This window comes from Trematomus bernacchii, unplaced genomic scaffold (genome assembly GCF_902827165.1).
Source record: "Trematomus bernacchii unplaced genomic scaffold, fTreBer1.1, whole genome shotgun sequence".
Classification (NCBI taxonomy): Eukaryota; Metazoa; Chordata; class Actinopteri; order Perciformes; family Nototheniidae; genus Trematomus; species Trematomus bernacchii.
In genome coordinates this window covers 2,219,284-2,244,762 of record NW_022988082.1, presented here as the reverse complement: position 1 = coordinate 2,244,762, position 25,479 = coordinate 2,219,284, and the positions used below count along the sequence as shown (strand labels likewise).

The window sequence follows — 25,479 nt, the reverse complement described above, 5'->3', positions numbered from 1 at the left end:
TCCTTAAAAACTAACTCATTTAATAAAAATCACAGTTGTATTACACACAATGCACTGTTTTTTGAGAACAAACATTGGTGAATAATGCACCATAATACATTCTGACGAAAAATAAAATGATTATGAATACAAATAAAATAAAAGAAGCCTCCCGTGAGTTACTACAAGCTATACAGTAGATTTTAAAAACGTTTTATAGAATAAAAGCTCACTGCGGGACGTTGTAGAAATGCGTGTGTGCACCACGACAAAGGAGCCTCATTCACTTTACATTGGGGTTGTTTGCGTGGTGCAGACACGTAAATGTAGCAAAGTTCGTGACTCCACCACGCACTGCGGTGTTAAGGAGTCGTGGTGGAGTCACGCATTCTGGTGAGACCAGGTTGTGTAGTGTGGGAGTAGAATACCTCTGCTACGCGCCGTTCGTTGGATGAGGCTGGATCTCTATTAAATTAAGAAAGGAATTGAAAACACCGGAATCAAAAGTTACAACAATTATCTGAGTTTACTGGTAGGAAATCAAACACATATACAAGTTATACAGAGTACTCCGGGTACCCCGGGCTTTTAGATTTGTGATGCGATGCGGACAAATGCGTCAGGACCCGCCAACTCATCAAACCAAAAAGAAATTGGACTTCAGGTTTGTGATGCGATACGGACACAGTTCTCAGGACCTGCCACTCACCAAACCCAAAAGCAATTTTACACACACAAACGTCAGTATTTCTATCTGTCTTTGGGGCGGAGATTTGTCGATTCTTCCTTCCCACTTTTCTCCCAAGCGAATCAGAGAAGCCCTGGGGAGGAGCTGTTTAAACTGACCACCTCCCCCAAGTGCCCTGACTGGCTGGATTCGCTTCTGGCCGGGTTCAATAGTTCTCTCCAGGACTTGAAATTCCAAAGTCCCCTAAGGTCAAAAGTCAATTCTTATCTCCGTCCCGATCTCCCCTCCCTACCTTTTCCAGGGGATCTTTTCCTATTTTACGATGTCTTTAACGACTTAGAAACAGCATCTGGCTCTTAGTGGTGATAAGGATCAATGTTGGTGTGTGAAACACAGAATCTCTAAGTCAGTGAATTTAAAAGTGAGAATAACATTCTTTTTCTAAGTGATTATCAAAACCCGTTCAAACAATATATGTTTACTTCAATACAGTGTAGAATCATATCTTCTTACTTCAATCCCTCTTTTGATCTCACCTCACGAGATCAACATATAGCATTTGAAACATTACCACTGTCAATTTTCTTCTTACTGTGTCTGTTCCAACATTTATATAAACCCATCAGAAGTTGGGATATAGAGCACTTTAAACCTTTAGGAACAGTCCACAACAACAACTTATTATGACAGTGGAGGGAGAATAAAATATGTCTAAAAAGCAAAGTCCTTGTCAGCTGAGTCATCTTTACTCTTCCCTCAATGGTGGAACTGATGAGTCTAACACACAGTGAGCAGATACAAGGCACACAACAACAACCACATGTCACCAAAATGGCAATAAAAGTAGCCACAGAAATCAGAAAAGACATTATCATACTTTTCCCTCTTTTGGTAACACATAGTTCTGTAGAATAAAAAATACAAATCCCTTACATTATGGGATATAAAAATAAAGTTGAAAGTTCCTCAAAAAAATGGATTGTTCAGACAAAGTTCCACACCGGCTATATCAACCTGTTTCAGCGGGAAATGGAGTTCCCTGTGCCGTCTTGGTTTGCCATGTCTTCGTCCCCCCAGCCCGCTGACGGCGGCTTCTGGGGTGCTTGCTAGAGAGATGTGGCCTGATTGTCCTCCCCCGGCCCGCTGATGGCGGCTTCCGGGTCGACTGTTGGAGAGATGTCCTCCCGATCCTCCTCCTCCGGACTGCTGATGGCGCCTCCTGGGTCGACTGCTTTGACGAGAGCCAGATCTGTTCTGATGTCGTCTAGGGTCCTCGCGACGAGGGCCAACTCTTTCCTGATGTCGTCTAGGGTCCTCGCAGGTGTTTTTCCCGACCGCACACTGGCTCCAGTGGTACCAGTTGTCTCCCTTTCCATCTAGGCGAACGGCATGGGAGGTCCCCTCCAACCAGACGTAATCTGCTGTGTTGGCCTTGTGTTTCTCGGGTCCCCCTTTTGACGTCAGCAGCCTGTGTGGAGAAGTCTCATACCAAGCCCTTAAGTTGCTGGAAATATGGTTTTGAAATCATCTCAAAAAATCAAAATCAAAAATCAAAATCAAAAATCAAAATAAAAATAAAAAATAGAACAAAAATAAAAATAAAACAAAAAAAGGAACAAACTAACAAAACAAAAAATAACCAAAGCTAGATTATTTTAAATGTATCAATTTCTCTTAAAAGCAACAAATAAAACAAAACAAAAAATACCAAAACTAGTATTTTAAATTGATAAATTTCTCCTAAAAACGTAATAATCTCACATACATATTGTCTGATGTATATCCTATCCTTTTCCCCCTTTTTCTGAAATAGAACGCCGTTAACGGTGTTCTTATTTTCAGAAACATCGAGCCTTATACATCAGTTATTTAATATCAGCTATATATTTATTATTACTACTACTTATATATCAGGCATTAAATGTCAGCCTTCTTCCATGATTGACCTCGTCTATATTATCTGACTTATATTGATACGTGTCTGTTTGTATTTATTTAATATACTGGGCAATTATTGATAACTTTTTGAATCTCCCTCTTTTCTTAACAACTTGAGGTATGGCTATTTTGAAATCTGACTTGGTTAAGAGATGATTTGTTTATTGGTGAAAGGAACACTCTTCCCCTCAATGGTGTGGGGGTGGATATTTAGGGAGAGTTCCTTACAATCTCCAGATCTTCCTCTCAGTGTAGAGGCCATAAAACCTTTTAATGGGCTCTGTGGTCTGTTCAGATTTAGATTTTCTTCCTCTCCAGAGGTCACGCCTGTCTTTGACCCTGTATGCTGCTTTGAGTCAGCAGCACCTCACGACAGAGAAAGTGTGAGATCTCTTCCCAAAAGTGTAAGTTCCCTTTTGAGCAACATAGCTCCACATTTAACACTCCCTGACTTGTTTGTAAAGCGTTCTTTAAGGCCTGAATCGAGTCTTCCGTTATGTAACGGAAAATCCCATTTCCAAAAAGGGTCAGTTCAATAGCCCTTATCATATTACCGCTCTGTGCTTGCATGCTAGGACCTATTGTCTTTGCCAGAGCTGCTGCTAGTCTTTCTACATGTATTAGCTCCATATTAGCAGGGTTCACTAACATGGTTGGTTGATCCAGTTTAAGATTTTCAATATCTTCCATTACTATTTCCAACATTCCTTATCCCTGAATATCAGGTCTAACAATGTGTTTTCCTTTAGGAGTATTAGATGGGATACTCATAAGTGGCATTTGTGAGCCCTTATCTCCATAGGGTGGAGGTAGGGTCTCAGACATTATACCACCTTCTCGTTGCTCTCTGTCTCTCAAGTATTACACAGATTTGACTTTAAAAAAAATCACACAGAGCTTCTCATACCTTATCATATCACATTCAGGCAAATTTTTATTGTGCGATGTTTATTTCAACAGATAGCGTGACTTCCAGAAGTAGGCTTCTACAATCTCCTCACGGTGATTGCGACTTCAGGTCAAGAGTTAAAAACTCAGTCAACAAAATCTCTTTATCGTCACGTTTAATGAGCCTGATTATCCCCACAACAGTTTTGTGATGAGATACGGTCGTTCCAAATAATTAGTTGGAGGTCGCGTCTCTCTCCTCCTCTATCACCCACCATATAACAATTACAGACATTTTATACATTTAAAGCACCACGAAAGGTAACCGCATTAATCAATCTTATCATGATCTGCGGGGAATGTAACCCTTCTTTTATAGCCTTACAGTCTTTAATGAAAGCACTGCAAGGTAACCGTATTCATCAATGTTATATTGACCTACGGGGAATTTAACCCTATTTTGACACCTTCGTTAGTCTTTAATTAAAGCGTTGCAAGGTAACCGCATTAATCAATCTTATCATGATCTGCGGGGAATTTAACCCTCTTTTTCTAGCCTTGCAGCCTTCGTTTTTGCTCTAGATCCAGGACTCAAATACCCTTCTCTAAGCACTATTAATCTAATTTAACTAGAATATGTATTGTATTTCCCACCGTGACTAAGAACACTGAGAACGCTGCTGACAACTCTACATTTTTTAGTATAATCAATCACAGATTTTTGATAATCAAAACAGGTGTCTGCTCACCTTTTGTATATGGCGCCTTGGTGTAGTTGTCAACAGTATCTCTGTGCCCTCCCCCTGGACTGGATTCTGTCCCCTGGCTGTCGGTGTCCCTTTCTAGAGATCAGCTCACAAACGTCGGGAGTCACCACTTGTGGGAGTAGAATACCTCTGCTACGCGCCGTTCGTTGGATGAGGCTGGATCTCTATTAAATTAAGAAAGGAATTGAAAACACCGGAATCAAAAGTTACAACAATTATCTGAGTTTACTGGTAGGAAATCAAACACATATACAAGTTATACAGAGTACTCCGGGTACCCCGGGCTTTTAGATTTGTGATGCGATGCGAACAAATGCGTCAGGACCCGCCAACTCATCAAACCAAAAAGAAATTGGACTTCAGGTTTGTGATGCGATACGGACACAGTTCTCAGGACCTGCCACTCACCAAACCCAAAAGCAATTTTACACACACAAACGTCAGTATTTCTATCTGTCTTTGGGGCGGAGATTTGTCGATTCTTCCTTCCCACTTTTCTCCCAAGCGAATCAGAGAAGCCCTGGGGAGGAGCTGTTTAAACTGACCACCTCCCCCAAGTGCCCTGACTGGCTGGATTCGCTTCTGGCCGGGTTCAATAGTTCTCTCCAGGACTTGAAATTCCAAAGTCCCCTAAGGTCAAAAGTCAATTCTTATCTCCGTCCCGATCTCCCCTCCCTACCTTTTCCAGGGGATCTTTTCCTATTTTACGATGTCTTTAACGACTTAGAAACAGCATCTGGCTCTTAGTGGTGATAAGGATCAATGTTGGTGTGTGAAACACAGAATCTCTAAGTCAGTGAATTTAAAAGTGAGAATAACATTCTTTTTCTAAGTGATTATCAAAACCCGTTCAAACAATATATGTTTACTTCAATACAGTGTAGAATCATATCTTCTTACTTCAGTAGGAATCGGGAAGACCCCTCGATTCCACCGGGTCCGTCCGCGGTTTTGGTCCGGCCTCCTCCGGCGTCATACCCTACCGGGCGCGTTTCAGAAGCATTTCAGAAGCGGAGCGTCTTGCCTGCCGGCTCGCAGTTTTTGTTGATTTGGGCATATTTCCTGGACAGGCTACTTTGTACAGACAAAGTAAATAATAATTGTAATATTGCAGTTATAAACGACATGAATCAAAGATGTGTTGCTGTATTTTAGTGGTAAAAAAATGCATTCATCATCATAATTATTCTATATATATAATTTACACAGTGCCTGTAAACCGGAGGAGAACGCTGGCATTTCTCCTCCTACTTGAAAGACTACGGAGGGATAGGGTCTGCAAAATTAGTTTATTTTGGGGATGGGCCGGATGCTCTGACCGGTCCACTTCCTGCCCGGCGCCTCTGCAACGCCTCGCGTCGCGTCGAAAAATAGACTTGAATCCTATTTTGAGCGGAGCCCAGCGCCAAGACGCTTCTGGGACGCTTCTGAGCCGTAACCCAGCGCGTCTGGTGGAATAGCACCCATTAGCCGCGTTCACACCGGAGTACTTTTCCCCGTACTTTTCCCCTTTAGTTCCGTTAGTACCCCTTATGTAGCGTTCACACCAAAAAGAGTACTTAGTGCCGGGAACTTTTACCCCCATTTTTAGTGCCTGGCACTTAGTGCCCCGGCACTTATTACCCCAGGGCACTAAGTACAGATCACGTTCACACCGGAATAAGTTCCCTGAGGGAAGATTACGCAAATGAGCCGCTGACGTCACTTCGTCTTCTTCTGCTTTGGGTTTACTGGCAGGCCGCAAACCACTTCACGGTGTATACTGCCACCCGGAGTCCCCGGCCGGAAGTCCCCGGAGTTGGGGACTGGCTTCAGTAGAAGCTGCTGGGACTCCCAGCAGCTTCTACTGAAGCCTTCAGAGTAAATCGCCAGAACGCCCGACACCTCCTCATCTCCACCGCTCCCATGTTTTTTTTTGTGTTGCCATAAGTTATTCTCTCTCCGTTGGTGCGCGGGGCTAATGCTAATGCTAATAATGCTAATGCCAGCAAATACAATGGCGGCTTCACAAACATTTTCAGAGTTTTACGGGGCGTGGTTTGCAATTCGCCCAGCCAATCAGAACTGGGGCACTTTTTCCCCCCAGGATAGTACCATCTCTCAGCAGGCACTACAAATGGGGGTAAAAGTTCCCGGCACTAAGTACTCTTTTTGGTGTGAACGCGACATAAGGGGTACTAACAGAACTAAATGGGAAAAGTATGGGGAAAAGTACTCCGGTGTGAACGCAGCTCTAGAGAGGTGGTACTTTCCTGAGGGGAAAAGTGCCCCAGTTCTGATTGGCTGGGCCAATTGCAAACCACGCCCCGTAAAACTCTGAAAAGTTTTGTGAAGCCGCTATCGTATTTGTGGCATTAGCATTATTAGCATTAGCATTAGCCCCGCGCACCAACGGAGAGAGAATAACTTATGGCAACACAAAAAAAAACATGGGAGTGGTGGAGTGATGAGGAGGTGTCGGTGTTCTGGCGATTTACTTGGAAGGCTTCAGTAGAAGTTGGAGTCCCAGCAGCTTCCTGCCAGTAAACCCAAAGCAGAAGAAGACAAAGTGACGTCAGCGGCTCATTTGCGTAATCTTCCCTCAGGGAAAAGTACTCCGGGGTCAACGCGATTGGTACTTATGGCGCATTTCCACTACACGGTCGGCCTCGGCCACACTCGGTACGGCTCGGTACGGCTTGGCCACGTTGGGCCTTAACAGGGCTGACTCACTTCATGCTGCGCTTCCATTACAGTTTAGGAACTGGGGCAGTTACTATAGTAACGCAGTGTAGGCGGAGCGACGCTGCATACAACTGCCGTGACGTCATCTTCAATGCGACACAACACGCAACAATGGAGGATGTGGATACCATCGTTAAGTTGTTTCTGTGTCTGTGGTGTTTTATCACAGCAAGAAGGAAGACTTTGTTTCGAAAAAGGCGGCTTATAGCAAGACGTAAGAGAGAAGAAGCTCATGGGAGACTTATGGCAATCGTAGAAAGCAGCAGAGACTACTCCGGCACGACTCAACGCTACTCGGTAAGCTAACGTTCGCTAACTAGCAATGTGTTTCACGCTCACTATACGACCAAAGTGTTTCAAGTATTTAATTAATTGTAGCTACCACTTTTACGTATTAAAATATGTATGCTTTTGTTTGTGTATTTCAGACGTTAGGTCGCCGCCGCAGACCATGTGTTTGGATGCTCGACCGAGCTACCGAGTGGTGGGGTGTGATTGTTCCGTCTTTCACACACACTCAGTGGGTGGAAAACTTTAGGATGTCTGAGGACACATACACCTACCTGTGCAACAAACTGCGGCCAGCGATGGAGAGACAGGACACATCATTCCGCAAGTGTATACCTCTAGAGAAGAGGGTGGCCATCGCACTGTGGAAGCTTGCGACCGGCTCAGAGTACCGAAGCATTGGACATCTTTTCGGGGTGAGCAACACAACTGTGTGCCGGTGTGTGCAAGACTTCTGTGCTGCTGCAGAGACTTTGTTAGTGCCGGAACTAATTCGTTCACCAGACCGGGCGAAGTTTGCAGAAATGGCCGACTACACTGAGACGAGGTGGGGGCTCCCACAGTGTGTAGGTGCTATTGATGGATCACACATACCCATCTTGGCACCACAGGAATACCACTGTGACTATTTTAACCGTAAAGGCTGGCACTCCATCATCCTTCAAGGAGTTGTTGATGGTAGGGGACATTTCTGGAATGTGTTTGCAGGAATGCCTGGGAGCTTGCATGACGCTCGGGTTTTGAGGCTGTCCTCATTGTGGGAGTTGGCCAGTCGTGGCAACTACTTTCCAGCTTGCACCAGGAACATTGGTGGGGTTAATGCTGGCTACTACATCCTGGGAGACAATGCCTATCCCTTACAAAACTGGCTCATGAAAACGTTCCCTGACAATAGACAGCTGACAGCAGAACATGTGATCTACAACAAGGGCATTTGCAGAGCACGGGTAGTGGTCGAAAACGCATTTGGTAGACTGAAGGGAAGGTGGCGTTGCCTCATGAAAAGGAATGACTGTGATGTGAACCTTGTGAAATCTATGGTGCTGACATGCTGTGCTCTGCATAACCTCTGCGAGACTCATGGAGAGGCCTACGATGATGAATGGGATGCACCAGCAGCAGCAGCAGAGCCTGGGGTGGCAGTGGCACAAGGTGCAGAGGAGGGGGGCACTGACATAAGAGAGGGTTTGATGCGCTACCTGAATAGCAATTGAAAGATTGTGGGCCATTTAAGGGTAGTGACATTTTGTTTTGTGTTTATTATTACTACATTGTGTTGAACATAAATAAATCTTTTTTTCTCTTTCACATAGATGTGTTTGTCAAATGATTTAAACCAAAAAATGTTATCAGAATTGACTATTTAGTAAATATTAGAATGTCAAGTACCAGTAAGTACTGCCCCATAAGAACATTTGAGCAAATATCAGATCCTGAAAAGAAAATCTCTAAATTAAGCAAATATCCAAGTAAACTAAACAAATACAAATGATGTCTTATCATCCTCTTTCCGTTTTTTTTCCGAAATACCCCCTTCCAGTTTATTTATAAAAGGTAGTTTTCGACTTTAATGTGTCAGTTACCAAAGAATGTTTTAGAGGAGGACCTCAAGCTAGCAAACTATTTCTTGCTTTAAATCTATTCTTCAAATTCCCTTTTTATCTTATGCCCTTTTTCCTAACTGGTGTTTCTTATTGCTTTATAAATTCATGTACAATGTTAGATCCCCAAATGTTATTAGTAGCCTATTTTTATTATTATTTAGAACAAATATAGGCCTATAACTTCAGCCTCAAAGTTATGTGCATATGTGCATTTTTTTTTAAAGGTTGGACTAAGACACAATTCTCAGTGATTTTGTTCTGCTGATTTAAAGGCCTTTAATGAAACGTGTACATTTCATTTCTGTTTATCATTGGATGACAAAATTGTGTGTGAGTGGCAACCCAGTGACTTTGTTTACATGGTCCCTAAAATCAGTTGGTTAATCAGATTATGGCAGGAAATCAGACGATGCATTTATCAACAAGAGATAAGATGAGAAGTACTTTATTGAATTATAAAAAAGCCATGGCATTGTACAAAATAAAAAAATGTGTTGCAGCATAAAAAGGCAAGATATTGTACAAAATTTAAAAATGTTGCTGCAGCATAAAAAGGCATGGCATTAAAAAAAAAAAAAAAAAAGGGTAAAACATGTACAAGACACTACTGTGGCAATTACAGAGGTTGGTCATCTTCATGAAGAGACGGGCCACGTTGGCTGTTCACAACCTGGCCAAGAGTGCGCAGGAAGGCTATGTTAAATGCCTGCGTTTGAGCGTTCTCCTCCCTTCTGAAGGCCATTTCCTCCTGCCTTGCCCGGACAGTTTCCTCCATGGTCAGCTGCCAGTGCCGATCCACCTGGGCCAGGTGCCTTACATGGTGCCGTTCCTCCTGTGCCAGGTGCTCGTCTCCTCCTCGTTTCCTCTTGCCTGTATGATGATAAGATAATTATAGCAATAAGAATTAGCAATAACAATGAAAAACACAGGACAGGTACAGGTCACACAATGATTGTGAAAGTGAATTACATTATGTCCAGCCTGTTGATAATGAATATAAATATATGTATATAATAGGATGTCACACAAAATTGTACTAGCTGCTTACTAGCTAGTTACTTGTAACAGAGCACTTCCACACACTGGTATAGCTTATTTTACTTACTGACGATGGATGATCTAAAGTTTAAAAAAAAGTCACAATTGCAGTCGTTTTGCCATGCCTATTTCTTACCTAGAACACGCTGCGGTGTCGCGATGGCACTCGGCGTTGGTGGTTGAGTTGTCGGGTGTTCGGTTGGGCCTGGTGTCTGGGGTCGAGTTGGGGTCCCTTCTGGATTCGACGACGACGAGGACGGATCACCCATTACTCGGGACTGTTCCTCCTCACTCGAGACAATGGCATCATCTATAACAGCAACATGACTTGTTAATTCCACAAACTACTGCAGCACAATACTAAATAGCAACAACAACAACTGTAGAAAAGAAAAACTGAACGTAAACAATGGCACACGTGGTGGTAGCAAACAATAGCTCTAGCTAATGCTATCTGCCCTAGCTATGTAGCTCTTCGGGGATCCATACAAGCATGGGTTGTAGAACTTAAATGTAAGGATAAAATAGACTAGCAAATAACAGAGCGTTAGCAAAGACTTACCATGCAGAGACTCCAGCAACGCGGTTGCAGAGTCCAGGCCTCCCTCCCTCCCAACGCTGGACGGTCTATGGCCATAAATATCGTCCATCAGATCGAACCACTTCCAGCTTCTCCTATCCGAACCACTCCGGCCGTTGTGGTCCTTGACGGCTCGATATTCACTCTTCAGCTTTTTCAATTTGTCCCTACACTGCTGGAAAGTCCTTGAGTATCCGCGTACGGACAACAGTGCAGAGACCTCCTGGAAAACTTTTAGGTTCCGTGTTGTGCCGTCGAGCTCCCGCTGTATTTTATCATCTGCTATAAGATGGAGGAACGTTGTGACCTCGTCAACGGACCACGGTGTGCTTTTTTTTGCCATTTCTAGCTTCTCTGTTTTCAAAAATGCTGCAAGCATCACATTATATGCGACGCTAGGGATGATCAACTCGCGCGAGAATTGTGACGATTCTCTCTGACCAATCAGCAGTCCGCCCAGTTGTTGGCCCGCTAGTGTGGCCTCGATAGAACCACAATTTTCTAGGGCCAGAAAAGAGGGGAAAAAGTGGCCCCGCGCCGTGCCGCGCCGGAACGAGGCCTAGTGGAAGCACAACCAAAAAAGGGGACGGCACGACACGGCACGCTTAAAGCGAGCTACGCGCTGCAATGGAAATGCGCCATTAGTGCCCTGGGGTAATAAGTGCCGGGGCACTAAGTGCCGGGACTAAGTACTGCAAAGTACGCGGTGTGAATGCGGCTATTGACTAGAGTGGCCGCGATCTTTGCGAACGACGCGGCGCAGCCGTAACGCGGCCGTAACGCGGCCGTAACGCGGCCGTAACGCGACGCAGACGGACCCGGTGGAATCTAGGGGTCAGACAGCACATGTAGCCAGCTCTCACTTCTCTCTGCATGTAGGATGTTGGCGTCTGTGCTAACAACAGTACAACACTGACATCAACTGGCAAAAACATGAATATTGACAGTATCTGTGTGCTGGATGACAGCAGTCTCATTGCGAGGTGGAGAGAGCAAACCAGTCACAACAGTCTGATGATGACATCATTCAATCAGGGACTTCTTAATTGTCATGTATGCCAATGCTTTCATGTGTGATTTGACTTGTTGCCCAAACTTGTTGAATATTAAAAATATTTCAAAAACAGTGGCCAGGACCATGTGACACATCCAGCCTCTCTTTTCTTCTTCTTCTTCTTCTTCTTCTTCTTCTCTTCTTCTTCTTCTTCTCCTTCTTCTCTTCTTCTTCTTCTTCTTCTTCTTCTGTGGTGGAGGTGTGTTGAAGAGGGAAGAGGGATTTTCACTTTTGTTTCGTTTGTTTCTGTTTCAATCGTTTCTTTAACTGTATGATCTTTCGTTGGGATATTTGTACTCTTTGCGAGTACGGTTAATACTTTTTCGTTAGTGTTTTTCCGTGTCTCGCGGCGGGGATGGCGTCCTTCGGGGCGCCGCCGGTGTCTCTGAGACACGGAGTGCGGTTGGTGGCTCAGGCCGCAAGCACAGTGGAGCAGGTGCTGCTGGCTGTCGGGGATCAGGTCGGTCATGTTAACATCTCCTATGCTTCCCGCATGAACAAAGCGGTCGTGGTCTTTTTGAAAGATCAGAAATATGTGACGGAACTTATCGAGAGCGGATTAATGCTAAACGAGGAATATATTCAAGTTTCACCGCTGGCGACACCGTCCACCCGGATCACTGTGTCTGGCGTTCCTCCGTTCATCCCGAATGAGGCGCTGGAACGGGAGCTGAAGCATTTCGGTAAATTTGCCAGTAATCTCCGCAGTGTTGCTCTGGGGTGTAAGGATGAAAGGTTAAAACATGTCCAATCTCTGCGGGGGACAGGTTTTCATGTTTCTGAATTGTCCCACTCAGACATGTGTCCTTCCGGGTGAGGCACAAAGAGGGTTTTTATATGGTTTATGTGCGCGCTCAGGGAACGTAAAGTGTTGAAGTGCGGGGAGTCGGGTCATAAACGTGTTGCATGTCCACAGAGACGGCATGCCGCTCCGCCAGGTGCGGCTGAGCCCGGGGCAGCCGGGCCCGGGGCCGCTGGGGGAAGCCGAGCCGGGGTTGCTGGGGCAGCCGGGGCAGCCGGGGCCGCTGGGGCGGGCCGGGCCCGGGGCCACTTGGGGCCGCCAAGCCCGGGGCAGCCGAGCCCGGTGGTCGCCGTGGCGGCCTAGCCTGGGGCACGCTGGTTCCGCGGCCAGCTAACCCCGGTTTCTCTTGGTCTTCTGCTTCACCCGCCGGGGCCCCCGGGGTGGCTGCGGATGAAGTAGGGATGAATATCGTGAGAGATGAAACAGGGACTGTAGAGAGTGTGGTAGTGTGAGAGGAAAACATGTGGGAAACAGGTAACGGGTGGGAGATGATGTAGCAGGACAGGTGAGGACCGGGGCTGTGGGACAGGTGGAGGCTGTTGGCACACAGCAGGAGCTGCCGTCTGGCTCTGGGCGGCATAAAGAGCTTCAACAGGCTGCAGACAGTAATGAGGTGACAGAGATGGACACAGACGGTGAGGGGGATTCTGACTGTGTTTCAGTTGCAGATAGTCTCTCTCAGAATGCAGAGATATATTCTTTGGAAGAGATTAGTGCCTTTTTAGAGGAGTCTGTTGGCAAGGCAGTGGAAGTGAGAGACTTTTTCCCTGACACTAACAAGTTTCTTCATACAGTGAGCACTCTTCAGAAAGTTGTAGGGTTAGACCTGCTGGATGAAAAGAAACGCTATCGTCTCAGGAAGCATGTAACTGCTATGAAAAAAGGTACGAAAGGAAGCAAAAGAGGGAGGAAACTGAAAAGGTGTAAATCATTTCAACATGATCATGCAACACTGGGTGTCTCCTCTCTGCTGTGTGTACCTGTCTGTTCTCTTTCTCTGTCTCCTTCCTCTAATGCAGGCTTTAAGGGTTGCTTCTTTAAACATGAACGGGGGTAGAAGTGCACAGAAAAGAGCTTTAGTGTTAGAGGTCTTTAATAAAAAAAAATGAGATGTGATATTTCTGCAGGAAACGCACAGTGATAGCCTGAATGAGACGGACTGGGGGATGTGGTGGGGGGGGTCAGTATGTACTCAGTCATGGCTCAAACCTTAGTGCTGGAGTAGCCTCTCTAAATGTTAAGATGTGATCCAGCATATAGTGGCAGGTAGAGCCTTGATGGTGAAAGTGGAACTGTTAGAGTTCTTTTTCACTTGTATTAATGTGTATGCACCCAATCAGGGCCCTGCACGTGTATCTGTGTTTCAGTTATTAAAAGACAAGCTAGACACTAGTGTAAAGGGGGAGTGTGTTATACTGGGGGGGGGGGGACTGGAACGTTTGCACTAATGTCACTTTAGACAGAATAGGACGGGAGCCTCATCCTCAGTCGTCCCGTTTACTGTCACAGGTGATAAGAGAGGCTGACTTAGTGGATGTGTGGAGGATGAAGCATCCCTCTGCTAAACAATACACCTGGATGAGAATGCTAGATGGGGGCGTCAGTGCAGCCAGGCTAGACAGATTGTACATGTCTGCTTCTTTTATTACTCGTGCAGTGAACTGTCACATCCAACCTGTTGGTTTTACAGATCATCAGCTAGTTTCTTTGGATTTGGTTTTATCCAACACAGAGAAACCTGGATCGTTCTGGCAGTTTAATGTTCACATTTTACAAGATCTGATTTTCTGTGAGAATTTTAAATTGTTTTGGATCAACTGGAAATCAAAGAAAGAGTCTTTTCCCTCCCTGAGTCAGTGGTGGGAGGTAGGAAAGGCTCAGATTAGAGTGTTCTGCCAACAGTATACAGCCTACTCCACTGCCAACATTAGGAGAGCTATAGAGCAGTTAGAGAGGGAGATCAGAGAGGTAGAGAGTGTGTCTGCTCGAAATCTAGAACAGTCCCTCCTAAAACAACAACAGCTTAACTGTTTTCTTCAGGAGAAAGCCAAGGGAGCTCTGATCAGAGCCCGTTTTACTTCCATGAGAGACATTGATGCACCAACCACCTTTTTTTTTCAACCTGGAGAGGTCTGTGGGCCAAAGGAAGCAGATGGTATGTCTGCGTCTCCCCGATGGACAGGTAACCTCTGAACCTGCTGAGATGAGGAGGCATGCAGTGTCCTTCTACACGGACCTGTTCAAAGCCGAAGGATGTGACGTGGAAGCTGCTGATGAACTTCTTCAGGGTCTTCCACAGCTGAGTCCAGCCGAAAGTGACACCCTGGGCTCTGACATTACGCTGGAGGAACTGACCTCTGCGGTGACACAGATGGCCTCCGGCAAGGCTCCGGGCATAGACGGTTTACCTGCAGACTTTTTTAAACATTTCTGGAGTATTTTAGGAAATGACTTGCTAGACGTGTTGATGGAGTCCTTTGGGAAAGGGACTCTTCCAGCTTCCTGTAGGCGTGCAGTGATTTCACTGTTGCCTAAGAAAGGAGATTTAACCCTGCTGAAGAATTGGAGACCTGTGGCTCTCTTATGTACGGACTATAAGATACTGTCAAAGGTTTTAGCTAACAGACTGAAGTGTTTTATCTAACTTCTTATTGGTAGTGATCAGACATATTGCATCCCTGGCAGATCAATCGTGGACAATTTGTTTTTGATGAGAGACACTTTTGATGTTTGCAAACCAGTGACGTGCGGTGAGGTTCATGGCTGGTGAGGCACTGACTCACTGAGTCAGATTTACAAATATTATATTTTGACCTTAATCGAAATATTCGGTTATTTTCAAAAGCTTTTTTAGTCTGATGCTTCGATTCATTTTAAACAGACCGTTCAACAAAAGGATACCCAAAATCTAAATATTGGATTGTTCTTTCTTAGTAAGATCCCATTTTCATTACAAATGTGGTCTTACCTTGACTTGAAGATGAAGTCCATGCTATCCTTCTGGACAACAATCTCTATTACTTTTTTGTAAAAGTCCTCCTTATCTTCCTGTAGTTTCAAAAGTCTAGTTGTTGTTACGTCTACCGTCTCTGCGTAGAATAACAGTAGCAACAAGAACCTGTGGGCTCACGTGGCGCCCCCTTCAGTGCGGCAGAGGTTATGGCTGCCTCCCCTGGTGCATTTTCATTGCCGTTGAGACCAGCGAGCCTAAATATCATATATACGTGAAATAAGTTATTTAGAGACTATGGATGGCGAGGATAAATGTAATAAAGGGATCTACATACATTACATTGGTGACCTACAGTGAGATGGTAACAGGCATGCGCTTAGGGCCCACTTTCCAGCCAGTTTCTGTGGGGTGACGCATTCTGAGGTGAGGCAGATCTCATCTGTGCCTCACCTTACCCCACAGTAACTGGCTTGAGCGCGCTCACAAAATAAGTGCCCGCGCTAAATTAGTGCCCGTGCTCCAGCAAGTTACTGTGGGCTTACGAGAGGCAGAGCACGTCCCTGCCTCACTTGACATCGCTCCCGTAGCGGAGCTCGGCAAATTTGCTGATTTTGACTATAAAAAGCGATTAGAATCATACATAAATCACACTTACAACACAGATCAGTGGAGACATTTTATTATTATTACTATTTCGTTTTTCTTTAGTTGTTTTTCCGTTACATTGGAGTATGACAGGTGAGGCTCTGCCTCCCCTGCCTCCACTGACTGCACGTCGCTGTTGCAAACTGTATAATATAAATGTTGGTATTATTTCTATTGACCAGGAGAAGGCGTTTGATCGTGTGGATCACACTTTTCTGGCTGCCACATTCCAGGCTTTTGGTGTTGGGGAGCATTTCTTGTCCTGGGTGAAGTGTTTGTACAGTGATGCATGTTGTGTTGTGAAGGTGGGGGAGGGCTGAGCAGACCAGTACCAGTTAAAAGGGGGATCAGGCAGGGCTGCCCTATCTCAGGCCTATTATATAGTATTGCCATCGAGCCCCTTTTGTGCAGACTTAGAAACCGGCTGAGGGGCCTGTGTCTGCCAGAGTCAGCTCAGGCCCCCCCGGTGGTTGTATCAGCTTATGCTGATGATGTCAGTGTTTTTGTCCAGGGTCAGCGAGATATCCAGGAGCTACAGGACAGTTTAGCTTTGTATAGGAAGGCTGCTTCAGCCAAAGTGAACTGGGAGAAGAGTGAGGCAGTTTTGGTAGGTCAGTGGAGTCTAGAAAATAGGCCCAGTCTTCCTGGTAACCTTAGCTGGGGAAACAAGGGTTTAAAGGTCCTGGGAGTTTGGTTGGGGTCTGAGGACATGGTGGCACAGAACTGGGAGGGATTGCTGGGAAAGGTGCAAGCAAAATTAGCCAAATGGAAATGGCTGCTACCCCAGCTGTCCTACAGGGGAAGAGTTCTTGTAGCCAACAATCTGGTTGCCTCGTCTCTGTGGCACAGACTCCAGGTGTTAACCCCACCGCCGGGCCTCATGAAACAACTGCAGCGGCTCCTCGTGGATTTCTTCTGGTCGGGTCATCACTGGGTGCCAGCATCGGTCCTGTACCTGCCTGTGGCGGAGGGGGGGCAGGGCCTCGTGGACATTACTTCGAGGACTGCTGCTTTTAGACTGCAGGCAGGTGCCTCTCCCTGCTGGCTGGCTATGGCCCGGCTGTTGCTCTGGAGGGCAGGGGGCTTTGGTTTTGATAAACACCTGTTTCTGCTGAAGGCCCCTGCGTACAAGATAACTGGACTTGCACCTTTTTACTGCTCAGTCATCAATGCCTGGAAGATTCTGAGTTTTACCAGACCACCCGACCCCCGGCCTGGGATGTGTCTGTTTGAGGAGCCACTGTTTGACACTGGTTTTCTTTCTGGAACCCTTTTCTCTTCAGCCACCCTAAAAAACGCGTTCATTGAAGCGGGAGTGGTAAAACTTGGCCATTTGACAGGGGTCTCCACAGAAAAACTGGCTGAGGTGACGGGCATTCGATCAACCCGAGTTCTGGAGAACCTGGTAGATGAGGTGTGGCAGTCGCTGTCGCCATCCCACCGGACTTTTGCTCTGGATGCAGATCTGGCTGACCAGTGGAGAAAGGGACATGATTATGTTTTTCCTGCCTTGAGTGTGGGTCCTGCGGTGGGGGAATGGAGAGAGGAGGATGGTCTCCTGCTATCACTGGGGACTCTAACACCTGGAGCGTTCAGCTCCTGCAATGGGAAGAAGCTATATCTCAGCTGCGTAAAGGTGCTAAACCTCAGCTCGCTCGCAGGCGTCAGAGAGTCGAGGTGGACGGATGTGTTTGGCTTGGGCTTTTCCCCTCAGGGCAGCTGGCGGATCCTGTATACATCTCCGGTTGAGAAACGGATGGCTGACATCCAATGGAGAGTTATACACGGTGCAATAGCCACTATAATATATATAATATATATACAAATACAGAGCTCATTTTGACCCAGGCACAAGGGGGGGCTGTCCGTTCTGTTTTATGGCAGAAACATTGGAGCATTTAGTGGTATCCTGTCCCAGATTGGCTGGTCTTAAAAATATGTTACAGGGGTGGGTGGAAGGGTTCGGGGAGGTTTTCTCCATACCACTTTTTGTCCATGGCCCCAAATACATCCTGAAAAAGAAGGAAACCCTACTATTGGTAAATTTCTTGTTTGCTAATGCAAAATTAGCAATCTGGAAAAGTAGGAAGAACCAACTTGCTGGAGTGGGATGGACGGATGTAGTGCTCTGTCTGAGGGGGCTGGTGGCAGCGCGTCTGAGGGTGGAGCATGCGTACTATACGCTGATCAATCATCTGCAGGGGTTTCTGGATGTGTGGGCTGTTGGGCAGGTTCTGTGCTCACTGGGGGAGAAGGACTCTCTAATATTGAAGTTTTAAAGGATAGGTGTAGTTTTTGTTTGTAAAGTGTGTAAAAGAGGATGTTTTTAAATGGGTAAAACGCTTTCAAATGATATTTATTTGGTAGTCATGAAAATGTGGTATTTATTTAGATTTTGTGATGTATTAGGTTTGTTCCGACTCTTTTGCAGGGTGGGTGTATAGTTAAAACAAATGCAAATAAAATTTGTTTGAAAAATAAAATTAAAAAAAATCTTCTTCTTCTTCTTCACAGTCGGTTGGCATACACTGTATCTGCACAACTGTCCATCCCTCCATATATCCCAGCATTAGACTGAAGTGTAAAAAGCACGCTGGAGGTGTTCCTGATTAAAATATACGTGTGAAGAGCAAAAATCACTAGAGGTGCCTGAAATGTATTCCCACTTATGTACCAGGAAGCGTTCCTCCAAATAAAATCTTTCTGGTCGGTTAAAAGTGTGAAAAGTTTGACAAGTGAAGTGAATGTTCAGGAGCTGCTCCCTGGTGTTTGTGACAGAGGGAGAGACAAAAACTGGACAGATAAACAGAAAAAGTAGAGAGCACCAAGGCAGTGGTGTAATGTAACTAAGTACATTTATTCAAGTACTGTACTTATGTAAAATATTGAGGTAATAGGCGCTTTCACTCCGAAAAGTTTTGTGAAGCCGCCATTTTATTTGCTCGCATTAGCATTATTAGCATTAGCCCAGCGTACAAACGCAGAGAGACTAACTTATGGCAACACAAAAGAAAGCATGGGAGCGGTGGAGATGAGGAGGTGTCCGCGCTTCTGGCGATTTACTCGGAAGGCTTCAGTAGAAGCTGCTGGGAGTCCCAGCAGCTTCTACTGAAGCCAGTCCCCAACTCCGGGAACTTCGGGTGGCAGTATACCAGGGTTGCCAACTCTCACGCATCTGGCGTGTGACACACGCTTTCACTCTCAATCTCACGCTCTCACACTGCCCAAACTATTCTCACGCCAAAAACAAGATGAACCGGCGATCGTTTTTGGCTGGTTATTTACAATGTTGAGTTGACAGCATTATTTGTAGTACTTCCATTTACTGATGATGGGGGCGCTGCATAACTACGTAGCCTCGATTAAAGCAAACAGAAGAAGACAACATGTATCAACAAACCTCCGCAGCCCGGACTTGTATCGGAGCAGCGGAGGAGTGATGAGGTATCTAGAGATCAGAGTCCAGCGGGCTGCTTGTGTTTCTGTTCATTAGGACATCATATGACCAGCAGATCCTGTGTGAACGCACTACGTTAGTCAGTGGACGTCCAACAACATGCACACTAACTTATATTGCAGCTATAGGCTATACTTTGGTTTAAATTGTGTGAATAAACTAGCTAGAGAGCTAAAGTTAATTTCATTCACCCAATGTCAGAAGGATTACCTTTTAACAAACGTTGTAATGCTTTTCTTTCATTTCAATTTGAGTAAAACATTGAAGATATAACATTGTATTGTTTTCTTTTTACACTGACTCAGATATTTTGAAAAGACTACGCCAGTCGAAGCTCAGCTTTGGTAAGGAAGAGACAGGACAGGCAGAGAGAGAGAGAAAGTGATGGAAGTCAGGGAGGAACTGCAGGTACAGTCACACAAAAGAATGTAGGCTTAATAACCCCATCTATCTATATATCTATCTATCTATCTATCTATTTATCTATCCATCTATCCATCTATCCATCTATCCATCTATCTATCTATCTATAACTTAGTCTTCATTTACAATATAGACAATATGCATCATTTTTAAAACAACTTACATCTATTGCAGTTATGATGTCATAACATACAATTGTATAAAACACAATTTGCTTACATCTTTGTTCTCTTTTGAGAATCAAACAAAACAGATTTAAAAAAGAAAAATGCAAACAAACAAGTGAAATGAACTAAATTGCTGAATTGCTTTTAATTCACTGGCAGGAGCGAGAAGTGAGGAGGAGCAAAAAGTGAACAACGAGGGAGAGATTGAACAAAGAGAAAGAGTAGAGGACAGAGAGAGTAATGAACAGGAAGAAGACAGAGAGACTAAAGAAGATGGAACAGAGGCTGCAGGTTATGGAAAGGAGAGAGACATGGAAAATGAATGTTGACAATGTTTTGTGATCATTTTAGCCTCTTCTGCATGTCCATCATTCATAGTAACAATTAACTGATTCAAAATAATTTATGCTGCAGCCCACTGACATAGTTTGAAATCGATATATTATCCAGTTTGTGACCCCCCACAGGACTTAAAAAGCACCTAACTAGATCATGAAAATCCCGGAAATCTCGGGGGAGTATACCCCCGAACCCCCCTAGCATGTTTGGACCTCGGTATTTAGGAAATCCTGGATACGGCCCTCGTTCTACTAGGCCAAAATAGAGTCAAAGAGTATATGAGAGTGAGAGTGTGTTAATTAATATATTTGGCAGTTTGGAGTAAGTCTGTAGATTTGTTTGTGTGTGTGTGTTTCATGTATAGGCCTCTCACGATAATTAATTTTGTTGGATACATTTTCCCGGAAATTATTGCGATAAACGATAATATTGTCGGCACCGTTGTATGACCATTTTAGACCACTGACATAATGATAATATATAATATAACTATAACTGCTAGTCACATCCTCATGTAAATGGACATTTATCGAGTTCATTTTTATTTATCGAACGATAAGTCAATTATTTGCTTATCGCGACAGGCACACAATAAAACAGTGGAAACAAACATGTGTTTGACTTTCATTAGTGAATGAAACTTTGTGCCCTTTATAGTCTGTGTCCAATATTGTGTATTTGTATATATATCCTATATATATGCTAAGGTCCCGCTACTGACACGATAGCAGTCATTTAGTGTGCATATGTGTAATTAAACCCATGATATCAAAATCTCACTCCAGCCAGGTACCCAAAGTTGGCAACCCTGGTATACACCGTGAAGTTGTTTGCGGCCTGCCAGTAAACCCAAAGCAGAAGAAGAAGAAGTGACGTCAGCGGCTTCATTTGCCTAATCCTCCCTCAGGGACTTATTCCGGTGTGAACGCGATCTGCTAGGACAGTTCCAGGGACTAAAGAGTTCGGGGGGACTAAGTACCGCAAAGTACTTGGTGTGAAAGCGGCTATTGAGTATTGTCACATTTTGCTATTTTATATTTTTACTCCACATTTTGTAGGCTAATGTTGCACTTTTTACTCCACTACATTTATTTTACATATTTAGTTAGTAGCTACTTTGCAGATTTAGTTTTTTAATACAAAATAAAAATCGACACACATTATAACATATTATTATGGGCTAAGCTACCCCATAGTCATAGTGTATATAGTAAAGTTCAAAATAAACCCCACATTTACCAAGTGGCACACTGAAGTGCACAAAGTATTGCACCAATAATTTAAATAAATACAAAAATATCTGGTCTTTGAATTACCATTTGCATCAAGATACTTGAATACTTCCTTGTATTTGATAGTTTTTTCTCTGTAGTATTGCTACTTTTACTTAAGTAAATGCTTCTTCCACCTCTGACCGAGGCTGTGGACACTAATAATATAATACCATGCTAAATATAAATGGACTGCACTGGGCCATTATTGCTGTCATTATTTGACTCACCAGATTAATAAAAAGATCTGCTGCCGCCCACAGGCTCCTCAGACAAGAGAGATCAAAAAGGCCTTAAGCGAGTGCTCAGTACGACCTACTTAGCTAAATGAATTATTTGGAAGAGAAAATGAAACATCACCCTGTACGACATCGGCCTTGATGTGGCTGGAAAATAATGTGACGTGCTTTGTTCTGGAATAAATGAGAAACGTGGTCGATGGGAGGGCAGGCTGTGAGTTTTTATGTCCTTAGCTTTCCTCTGGGTTTCCGCAGCCTTTATAAAATGACTGAGGGCAAGGCTGTGACTTGATGAACCTCTTTATTTAGTCAACGAAGCCTCTTCCCAGTGTCCTCCTCCATCGTCAACAGTGGTGTAAAGTAACTAAGTAGATTTACTCAAGTACTGTACTTAGTCAAAGTTAAATGGTGTACTTTTACTCCACTACATGTATGTAATACCTTTAGTTACTTCACAGATCTGGATGAATGATGTGAAATATAATCAAGTGTTAAATCAGACTTTAGTTCCACCTGGAGTAAATTCACAAGCTACCCTGCAGTATACAAAGTCATTCAAACTAGCTGCACCTTTACCAGCTTTGAGAACACTTTCATGATCAATCATTATAAAACATATCATGGAAATGGGCCAATCTGCACAATGACTACTTGTACTACTTTTATACTTTATAGGTATATACTAATGCTAATACTGTTTAGTTTTACTTGTAACAGAGTACTCCTACACTCTAGGACCTATGTACTTCTAGTTTGACTTTAGTAAAAGATCTGAGTACTCCTCAGTGTACTCCCTCCCCTCAGTGTTCCCCTCTTTCCCCTCAGTCACTCTGCTCTGTTCCTCCCTCAGCAGGGCCTTTGCTAATAATGCATGTGATTCTTTTGTACCAAGACCTGTTTGTGAGTGTGTGTCTGTCTCTGCCTCTTACTCTGTTTTGCATTTAGTTTAATTGCCAAACTCTAAATGCAGCCCAGTCCAGATGCAGAAATGTGTCTGCCCCTTTCACACCAACGCGTTTTCAGCTCCGGCTCGGAGCTGGAGCCTGAAAAGTACCTTTTTTTCCTGTTCACACCGCGCGAGCGGCGCCGCCTCTTAGCTCCGGAATGCGGTTTCACTTCCAGCTCCAAACATTTTTTCGGTCTAGAGCAGGGGTCTCAAACTCAAGGCCCGGGGGCCAAATCCGGCCGCGCGACTTCATTTTATGTGGCCCCGCAAGAGCTTGCAAAGAATATAATACGTTTATTATATGGTTACATGCCACTTTACAGAAGCAGGTTGCCCATACACTACATGTTCCACAATGCATCTCGTTTTGTGACATGCGCACTGAAGAGACTTGCAATTATTTGCCCTGGACTTCTGTTTTCAGACGTAGTTAATTACTAAGTTATTATCCTATCCGATAATAATCCAATTCAGAGGCAATAATGTAATATAATACATTATTTTATATATATTATATATTTATATAGTTACAACCCGGCCCTTTGAGTGCAACCTTATGCGAATGTGGCCCGCGATGAAATTGAGTTTGACACCCCTGGTCTAGAGGCAAGAGCTTCGGAGCTAAGAGGCGGCGTCGCTTACGTCTCTCTTACGTCGAGGCGTGCAGGAAACTAAACCCACCTCCCCTGAACATGGGTCGACTGAAGAGTCTCGTCATGCCTGCCTACAAGCAGTAGCGCTGAGCAAAGTGACTAGAAGGCAACCACACACTTTATAAAGTCAGGCAACACTAACCAGGCTTCGTGTGATTCTGTTTATTTGTACCTTACTTTGACCATCCGTTCGCTGTTATTTGAAGAAACACACTCCTCAATGTCAGTTTCAGTGTTTTAATGACAAAGATGACGACACCCTGAAACAAAGTAATACAGCGAGGTAAGCTGACAAAGTATTACATACATGCATGTCATCATTAACACAACACAAATATATGCTACGACACCACGTATATATACACCAACAATAGTGGGAACAGTCTTACATGTGTGAGTGGATGAACGTCTCGACACGAGGCGGAGTGAATGAACAATGTTTGAACTAAAATGGCCGCTCAGTACTACCGGGTCAGAGCGCGGCATATCCGGTGCGACAGCAGTGAGACGCTGCCCTCTAGTGGCCGGCGATAAACTCTTCATCCCCCCCAGACCGGAAAGCTATAGGCTGGAATAGATTAACGGTCTAAATCCCGCATCCAGCTGCCGGACTCGGGCTCGTAGCGTGCCGGCGGCTTCCTCACGCGGCCCGGCCGAGTGGGCTGGGGCAGCGCCGGCGGCGACTGGCGGCACCGGGAGCGGTGCGCCCAGGGAAGGCAACCCGTAGGAACGGCGAGGTCAGAGGACGCCTCATCAGCAAGCGCCGCTGGGGAAGCGCCCAGCCCGGCGGATAGGTGGGGGCTGATGTCCCAGGGTAGCGGGCGGGCGGGCGGCGGCGTGGCCGACTGCTCATGGGCGCAGGGTGTGGCCGGCGTGTAGGCACGGAGGAACCGCCGGTTGCGTCCCGAACCGTCAACCCTGATCCGATACTGGTCATGGTCCAGCGACTCCACCACGATCCCTGACCTGTCCCATTTGGGGGGGCTCGGGCCTTGCTGGTTCTGGAGGAATACCCTTTCGCCGAGCGCCAATGGGCGGAGCGGTCTTGAGTGAGTCCCCAGAGACTCGGTGGTACGGGACATACGGGTCCGAAGGGCGTCCTCCTTCGCCGCCCATGCCTCGCGCCATAGCGGGCGGATATGCGGGTTCGAGAACTTCTCGAGGCGGTTCACGAAGGAGAGCGAGCCACGAAGGGGGCGGCCGAAGATGATCTGCGCCGGTGAGAGGTTGCAGTCGGGGTCAGGCGTGTTCCGCAACTGCAGCATAGCACGCAGGAAGCGGTCCTGATCAAGGCTGCCCGACGGGCCGGTGTTGGACATCAGGAGGCGCTTAGCAGTCTTAACCGCAACTTCCGCCCCTCCCATTCGACTGCGGAAAGCTAACAGGAGGACACACGGTGTTTGACGTGCCATAAGCGGAGGAAGGTTCCTCAGTGTGGCTCGCCTTGAATTCCGGACCACCGTCGCTCGAGAGCTCCTCCGGTACGCCGAAGGTAGCGAAGAACGAGCGGAGGTGTTGGACCAGGCCAGCTGAGCCCGCCAGGGCAGTACCCGCCGTAGAACTCAGGACCTCTACCCAGCCCGAAAGCCGATCCCCGACAACTAGGTAGTGGCGGCCCTCATAGTCGAAGAAGTCACCAAACACCGCCTCGAATGGCGTGGACGGGGGTGGTGACGGCAGGGGGGGTGTAGCCGCCTGTGACGGAGCATTGCGGTTGCAATCTGCACACCCGTCCCTGGTGGCCTGAATGTCCCCGGACATCCCGGGCCAGTAAACTATGGCTCGGGCATGCTGCCCCATCGCTGAGGTCCCTGGTGAGCGGCATGGAGATGCCGAAGGACTCTCCCACGGAGGGATGGGGGGACCACGACGCGGTCCCGATAGAGCAGGACGCCGTCCTGTGCGTAGACGGACTCACAGACCGATGACAGACTCGCCAGGGGCAGGGTGCCGTTAACGTCAATCCCACCCTCCTGCTCGATGAGTTGGAGGAGGTGGCCGAGGCATCCGTCAGCCACTGTCTCCCGTGCGAGGAG

At 45.7% G+C, this 25,479-nt stretch overlaps 1 protein-coding gene across 1 annotated transcript; it reads left to right on the top strand.

Moving 5' to 3' along the window:
• Positions 1-7,227: 7,227 nt before the first annotated feature.
• Positions 7,228-9,110, top strand: LOC117474898 (protein ANTAGONIST OF LIKE HETEROCHROMATIN PROTEIN 1-like). Its single transcript, XM_034120924.1, has 3 exons — positions 7,228-7,281; positions 7,413-8,257; positions 9,101-9,110. Exons 1-3 carry the CDS (start codon positions 7,228-7,230, stop codon positions 9,108-9,110), a joined length of 909 nt encoding a protein of 302 aa, XP_033976815.1.
• Positions 9,111-25,479: the final 16,369 nt, after the last annotated feature.

Coding starts and splice junctions, on each gene's coding strand:
- LOC117474898 (XM_034120924.1), top strand. CDS start 7,228: ATGGCAATCGTAGAAAGCAGCAGAGACTACTCCGGCACGACTCAACGC. Junction 7,282..7,412: donor GCACGACTCAACGCTACTCG/GTAAGCTAACGT, acceptor TGTGTATTTCAG/ACGTTAGGTCGCCGCCGCAG.